Genomic DNA, 8,190 nt, shown 5'->3' with positions numbered 1-8,190 from the left:
TTGTGGTTGCAAGGTTGCTTGAGAGGGATATCTTTGACCTCTTCCTCCCTGAGATCGATAAACCTTGGGTGATCCACTTAAGGGAAACTTGCTGCTGTTCTACAAACCTCTGCTCTTGGAGGCCCAACACTGTCTACAAGAATAGAAGCTCCCGTAGACATCAGGCCCCTGGGCGTTGATTTTGTCCAATTCCGAGAATATTTCCTTACTAGGATTTCTGAAACCAAAAACAACAGAAAACAGCAACTGGCTCTTCGGCATCTTGTTAATAGGTTAGTTCCAGAAAATGCATAAATATGACATAAAGTATGCATAAAACATGTAGGTATCATCAATAATGTGGCATGGAACATAAGAAATTATCGATACGTCGGAGACGTATCATGCCGTCATGGGTAGCTCCCCCTCTCTGTGGCTTGCTATGGTTGGTGATTGCTTGCTGTAAGTGGATAATTGCTCACTGGTTGATCCAATACTGGACTTCCAGTGGCTTTTGATGCTGAGAAATTATATAGACAAAGATTTGTCTATTGTCTGATGGTATAGCTAGCTATAGGTGCTAAGTGTTCATGGTTGACTAGATAGGATCAACCCTTGCTGGATTTCCTTGGTGGTGTCAGTGTTTTGATCCAACCAATGTTCCCTTGGTTGATTAACCTATTGGCTTCTTCCATATTTGCTTGCACCAAATGGTTTGGTAACCACATGATGACACAAATAGGGTTCTACCCTTCTGTGCTCCTGTAATGCATAGCATGCTTATTTATGAGCAAAACATGATTTTGCTCAGGATGATCTTGTTTATACATCACTCCAGCTCCTAGATTATTTGTTGGTGTAGAGGATTGCTTCAGTGTGGTGCTTATGCTTTCCCTGCTCCTCCTTGCAAGCATGTGGTGCTTGATTCAGTTATGTGGCTGTTTGAGTAGGTTGAACAGCAGTGGCTGTTCTTCCTGTTCTCGTGTTCTTGTGTTTCTCGTGAACTTACCCAGTTGCTTGTGTCGATGGACTGGTTAGGGTTTACTGTGGAGGCTTTTATGTGGTCTTCTTCTTCTTCTCTGGTCGACAACAAGGCCTGTCAGCTTGTTGGTGACTCACTGGCTGTGTGTGTGCTGTGCTGCATGCACACATAGTGGCTTGCTGTTGAGCATGCACCATGGCTGTGTGAGCAGCTTGTGTGCTTGCTGGTTGTCACATGTCCAGTGAATGGATCAGCTCGGCAGAGCTGTGGTCATATCCTCTCAATTTTACTTTCTTTTGCTAATCTGCCAAGTGGCTTTGCCACTTGGCATAACATTTGTTTGCTTTGTTTGTGTGTATGCAGGGACTTGGAGATGATCAAGATGAATCTCAAGATCATCTTGATCAAGGAATTCATGAAGATCAAGTTGTAGTTTAGGAAATATCATTGAGTTGTAATCTTCTTTCTTTTTCTTTTTCCATTTTGTCAATTGTTGTAATATCTTATATTTCAAATCTGAATATTGTAAAGACAATGTATCTTGTGTGGTTATCAATAAAGCTCCAATTTTCTCTAATGATCTTTACTTTATATTTGTGTTGTTCATAATCTTTATTATTTATAATTTGCTTAATGAATTACCTCACATTTGAATTATGAGATATTCATTTTATGTTTGAATTTGAAATTCAAATGTAACTTAGGTTTGAATTCAATCATGCAACTTAAGTTGTAATGCACTACTCTCCTCTCATCTCAAAACCCTAACTTAGTTGAATGAGAAGCAAGTTTGTCGCACTCTCGAAACCCTAACCCTATAAGGTGTCGAGAGAGAAACTTGTTCCCCTTCGATGCAGTTTTGTTTTAAAAGCGCGAAATTTTCCCAGAATTTACGATGCAGTGCACATCCCTTTCTAAAATCTACCCCTCGATCGTCTCTAAACCAGGGACATTACAAAGTTCTCCGCCGATGGCGGGCTTGATGAAGCTTGGCAGTGAGACCTCCTCGTTGCCTGACTCAATCGATGATGATGATCCCGAGAAATCGGAATCGACTGCTAACGATCCCGAAAAAATCGGTGCCGCGAGACGATCCGATCCTTATTTCCCAAGACGGAAGTGGAAACTCCCGAACATCATCTCCATCGACTCCTCCAGATCGGCATATGCATGCAAACGGGCGGGAGGGTGAGGAACAAAATCGACGAGATCAGGTTGGGCCTGTTTACCTCCGTCCATCACGTTGCTTGCTCTCGACGATGTTGACGATGCCATCGAGATCACCTCCTTGTCGCCTCCAATCCCCACAGACGACGCCAATTGACAATGGTTTAACTTGTCAATGCCTACAAATTGTAGACTAGGGTTTCGCAGAAAGTAGAGGGCAAGTAGATCTCGAAGGTTCAGCCGAAAAGGTGCTCGACTATGAAAAACTAGGGTGTATGTTGACAATGATTTCGATCCCTTCTGTCTCCCTCGGCTCCCCTTTATATAGGAGGTCGAGCCGAGGCTTTCGTATCATACAAGTTACAAACTTCGGGAGACTATTTGAGTCCTTCCCGTATAATTACATGACTCTTTATTCCTAATCTAACTCTAACTTCCATAGCGATGTTTATTGGGCTTCCAGGCCTCAAAAGCTTCAGGTCGTGGGCCTCCAGAAATCCTCGGGTACCTTATTCGGAAGGCCCATTCGGGATGCCTATGTCACCGCCCTCGAGGCGGAGATCGACGCGGTGCTCGTCACCCTCAGCGACGAGCAGCGCGCGGAGCCTCGGTTCTACCCCGACAACTACAAGGCCTGGAAAGACTTCTTCCGACAAAGGTACGAGCGTGAACTCACCGCCTACGACGTCCCTCCCCCTCCTCCCGCTCGAAACAACGCCGCCAGCCATCGCCGTTGGTGGAGCGGGCCGGGCCGTACCCTCGAGAACGTGCTCGTGCACATCGAGGGCGGCAACTACTGGGGATGCCGCCGCCGGTGGCGCCTACCGTGTTGCACCGGCACGGGAACTCGTGGACGCCGCGACGGATGGCGCCGTCGTCCTCGTCGTCTGGGTCGGCGTCGAGGTCTGCATCGATGTCGGGCGGGTCCACTCCTCCACCAGCAATGCCGAGGGCCGTCAAGAAGGAGCCGACGTCTCCACCACCGACCAGAGGGCGTAGCAGTAGCGCCCTCATCATCCGCGAGGGGGCGCACCGGTCCTCGTCTCCTTCGTGCGGCCGCAAGAGGAAGATGTCCAAGAAGGACACCGCAGCGGCCACCGCCGCATCCCAGCTCGCCGAAGAGGAGGCCAAGCGGGCCGAGGACGAGGCGATTCGCGAGGCCATCGCGAGGTCGTTGACCGACCTCGTCCCCGCCGACAACGCCCTCCAGATGGACGCCGCGCTTGCCTGGTCCAGGCATGACTATGAGAGGCACGAGGCGGAGCAGTAGAGGCGTCTGCTGGACCTGGTGGCCGCGCGGCGCCGCGCCGTCCGCGCCACACCCACCGCATCCGTCGCACCCGTGCCGCTCATCAAGCTCGAGGAGAGCAGCGACGACGAGCTGTATCAGCCGCCACCGCCACACGGCGACCCTGGCTAGGGTTCCAGCCGTTGGTACGGAGACGCCGGCTAGAGCAGCCAGCAGGCATCGCCGCCCGAGGACGCCGGCAACTCCAGCGACGACGACGGCGGCGACGACTACATGGCGTTCTACCGCCATTTCGGCATGTAGAACGCCGTGTTTTATGTTTAGTTTATGTTTCCCTCTGGCCGGATTCAAATATATTACGAATTTGGCCTATATATGTATGAACTCGTCCATATATGTTAAATATCTCTAAATTTCGCCTATGTTTAAACGTATTTCGTCTGATTTTATCTGAATTCGTCTATATTTGTTCAAATTTTACATCTATCCTAGACTTGCCGTTGGGAATATGGACCTCCCAACGGCTGGGGATGCTCTCCGCGAAGCAACAAAGAAATAGGAAACCATTAAGGTCTTGTTTGGTGCTAGTGTTTTTCTGTGTTTTGAGGAGTGTTTTGGGTGAAAACACCAACCACCCAGAACACTACCCAAAACACTATAAAACCCTGTCACCTAAAACACTTGTCAAAACACTTTTTGAAACACTGGTTTTACAAACTAGTGTATTCAAGTGTTTTCAACACAAATAGATAAAAATTCAATCTTTTTGACATTTTAAACTAGACTTGCATCACAAGTAAAAATCCAATCTTTTTATATTTATTTCGAATTTACTGTTCATCCGGGAGCATGGGAGCCAAAACTATGTGCCCCCTTCGGCTCGCATAAGTACAAGTAAACAAAACGGTCATATTTTACTTGAATGAGGCAGTTTAGTCTAATGCCAACTTTGTTCTTGGATTTCCACTTCAGTTCCATCAAAAGCTTATGTCCTACAACATTCTACCACTTACTACTTTAATTTGCAGATAACATAACAATCAAGAACTTGCAGAATTCATAAATGCAGCCATTTTCGACTAGACAAAGAGAGATGGAATTATCCAAAACCGGCCCAAACACTGCTAAAAAAACTGGCACCGAATTGGGCCTAAACGGGCCGAGCCCAATAAACCGGAAGGGTACGTGCAAAACGCGTTAAATAAGAGCTCCCTAATATGAGTGGGGCAAGTAATAAGGGTCGGGCCAGGGGGGTTCAACGCAAAATTGCGTCAGGTACAAAGCGTGCCGAAACCGATAGGTCGGATCAGAAGTGGGGAAAGGAAACCTCTCGAAAGGAAAGGAAAAAAAAAATATAGTAGGGAAAGGGGACCAAATCATCCAAACCCTAGCGGACCTAAATCTAAATCGAGGAGAAGAGAAGAGGAATGGAGAGCGGCGGCTCTCTAGCGGGCGCGTTGGTGACTCCTCCGCGCCGCCACGAAGAGCTTCCAGTCGACGAGAAGAGAAGAAGGACCGAGAGCGGCGCCGTCGCATCCTCGACGGCTCCTCCACGGAGCAAGGTGGTCTACGGCCCCGACGGGTTTCCCGTGGACGGCGTAACACGTGCCGTCCTCCTCCACGACTGCAAGCATAGCGATGGATCCATCTACACGGTCGATTACTGGAGTAAAGTCTATTGTCTCGGTGATACCAGAGAGAGTAAGCGCACTACAGCCTTCCCTTCTCGATTGTTCAAAAACTTGCTAGCTTGCCCTAACTAGTTTCTTTTCATACTAAAAATATGTTAGTGGATTGTATTTCATCCTGAAACAAACTCATAAATGGCTAACTGTCTCGTTATCAGGGATTGTCTCAAGGCATCAGTTTATTATTATGAAATTAGCCACAGGAATTTGTCCACACTTGCTGTAATCTGGGCTTACTACATGGAGTATTTACCCAAATTTCTTGTACTTCAGTTTCATCAATGCCATCCTAAATATACATTAGTTAACTCGATAGCACTTTATGCTCCTCTTTTCTTCTTCATTTTTGAATCACTAAAAGTATTGTCAACCGAAGCATATCTTCACAAGAAAGAACAATTTTAAAGGCATAAATCAAATGGATGATTGATGATGCCATTGATAATTTGTTTGGACCATGCAAATTTTGATTCATCATTGGTATCCAGAAGATTGCTTCAAACTTTCAAAGTACTCACTTAATTACTGACTGCTTTTGACTACCAGAAAGTACCTATGTGTATGTCAGTACGTGGTGTCTCCATTTGTGCTTGTCAATTTACTCTAACCAAAGTTATGTTGTCCTACTTGAGTTGACATATGTTATTTGTTTTCTGATTCCATTTTCAAGTATTAGAAAACACTAGTTATTATGTAATCAGTTACAAAAATATTAATGTAGGATGTATAGCTTTCCTAGCAGCCTCTTTGGGACCTAACAATGAGCCCTAAATCATGATTTGTACTGTGCTTGTACTGTGCTTGCCCGTACGCTGTGATTTAAACCGTGCTTCTATCTATTTACCCTTTTTTTTTTTGCCTCCTTTTAGAGTTTTAGTTAGAAGCTGGCTTAACAATTTTAATCATCTACTGCATGTACAATGTTGGTATTGCTGCTCGATCAGCTTGTGTGGAGCCAATGATGATGACAGACACATGGACCTCTTGCTCTCCGGACTGGCGGGCTTGTGAAAGGCATGATAGTTGCACCATGATGCAGATATTCTCGCTGAAGCTACCTTACACTTCTGTTTCTCTCTGTGGCCCAGTTCAGTTGTATGGATACATGGCTGTCCGGGATCTCCTGAACCCTTTCCGAAATTACGTCTTCAACCGCAGCAGGGACGATCCTTTCACCGTGGAACAGGAGGATGGGTTCATACAGATGTCTGGCCCCAAGAGAGGCATCAGAATGGAGGGCTATGTGCTACTTGAGTATGACATGAAGATCAAGATGGGAGGTGAAGAAAGGGATGATTTACAGCTAATCGATGGTGTTGCCTACTTCAACAACCTAACCATAATGAATGCTAGTGAGCACAAGCAACGGATCGATGGTGATTGCGGTGCAGTGGACATTACGCTCTCGCTCCTTCGCTGTGCGGTGGAGGCCACGGTGCAGGTCGGGATATCAGATTTAGAGCATGGCAGCGGCTTAAGCCTGCGTCTAACGGCATCATATATCAGCTCACGGTTTGCTTTGCGTGAAGGAATCCGGCTGGCTGATGGTGTTGTTGATCCCGAGACATGTGAGCTGAACAAGTATGTGGTTGCTGTGCCATGGAAGGTTAAATTAGGTCTTAAGTTGCAGGTCAGTCAGATTGGTGGCTCGGACCATTCCGTTATTGATAAATTCTTTCTCTGCTCCCCGCACAAGCATGGACACCAGAACCTTGCTTTCAAGCTTGGCCTCGCCACCGTAAAGGTGAAGGTGACTTGGTCGACTCTGGACATACCGCGCAGCCTTCTTGGACCAGACTGCTATATGTATGACTTTGAGGCTGCTAGAGATCTAGGCTTATTAAACGTATGATTTTGATTCTCTGCTATATGTATGACTTTGAGGCTGCTCAGGATCTCGGCTTATTAAACGCATGCTTTTGATTCTCCCTGTGTCCTCTGAGACCAACTTCCTATATAGGTGTGATCAGTAAGGAGGCTCCTGAGACTGTCGCCAAAAATAAACTTGACAAGAAGCTTGTAAGTGTGATCAGTAAGGAGGCTCCTGAGACTGTCGCCAAAAATAAACTTGACAAGAAGCTTGTAATAGCTCTTGTGCTTTGGTTTTATGTAAAGAGTATTTGTCGTGCACTTAATTAGGGCATGCATGTCTGAATGTGCTGCTGTATGTGCTTGTGTTGCTGGTTTTAACGGTTTCCTCTGAATTAACCGTGTGTTGTATGGTTTTCGATCTGGTCTTCCTTATAAACTGGATCATTTTCCCTCTTCTATAATGCAAAGGCAGAGCTCCTGCCGTTCACAGTCAAGAAAAAGATGTAATATCTTTACTATTAAATTGCAATAGGTGGCTGCCTGGTGTCACAAACGGGCCAAAGTTTTTTTCTATAGGTCCAAAAAAAGATCCGTTGGGTTCCAAATCCAGAAATTCCTAAGTTGTACGCGCGTGTGGACTTTATTCGAACCGAACACAAGGAAACAATCAGATGATAGCTGATCGGTCTGGAGTTGTAAAACACGTCTCTTATGCAGACACATCTATAATCTATCTCCTACCGTAGTAGAGACCGAAAGCTTATACGTATCAAGTCGGGTGTGCAAATAGGGTATCTCTATATGAGCACACATAAATGCAGCGCCGCCTCTATGAAGCGCTCGATGAACTCCACGGAGCGAGTACCGTATTCCCCTAATTCTCTCCTGCGAAAAGCGCCAACGATGATCGAGCTTTGCTAGGCCGCCTCTGTAGGCATGATGAGAAAGATCGGCTGAAGACCATACTTCCCCGTCCAGACCCCCTCGCGGTTCCTCCTCCTTCGTTCCTCGCTGCGATAAAGAGAGCACGAGGTCCGTGACAGGTTCCGCTGATCGGTCTGGAGTTGTAAAACACGTCTCTTATGCAGACACATCTATAATCTATCTCCTACCGTAGTAGAGACCGAAAGCTTATACGTATCAGGTCGGGTCAAGTCGGCGTGTGCAAATAGGGTATCTCTATATGAGCACACATAAATGCAGCGCCGCCTCTATGAAGCGCTCGATGAACTCCACGGAGCGAGTACCGTATTCCCCTAATTCTCTCCTGCGAAAAGCGCCAACGATGATCGAGCTTTGCTAGGCCGCCTCCG

At 46.5% G+C, this 8,190-nt stretch overlaps 1 protein-coding gene across 1 annotated transcript; it reads left to right on the top strand.

The window, feature by feature from the left end:
- The first annotated feature begins 4,671 nt into the window (after positions 1–4,671).
- On the top strand, positions 4,672–7,200 carry LOC127325706 (uncharacterized). The gene is made up of 2 exons (XM_051352517.2): positions 4,672–5,078; positions 6,010–7,200. The coding sequence occupies exons 1-2, from the start codon at positions 4,805–4,807 to the stop codon at positions 6,915–6,917; spliced, it is 1,182 nt and encodes a 393-aa protein (XP_051208477.1). The 5' UTR covers positions 4,672–4,804; the 3' UTR covers positions 6,918–7,200.
- The last annotated feature ends 990 nt before the right edge of the window (positions 7,201–8,190 follow it).

Source organism: Lolium perenne, chromosome 4 (assembly GCF_019359855.2).
Source record: "Lolium perenne isolate Kyuss_39 chromosome 4, Kyuss_2.0, whole genome shotgun sequence".
Classification (NCBI taxonomy): Eukaryota; Viridiplantae; Streptophyta; class Magnoliopsida; order Poales; family Poaceae; genus Lolium; species Lolium perenne.
This window is presented reverse-complemented; position numbering and strand designations above follow the sequence as displayed.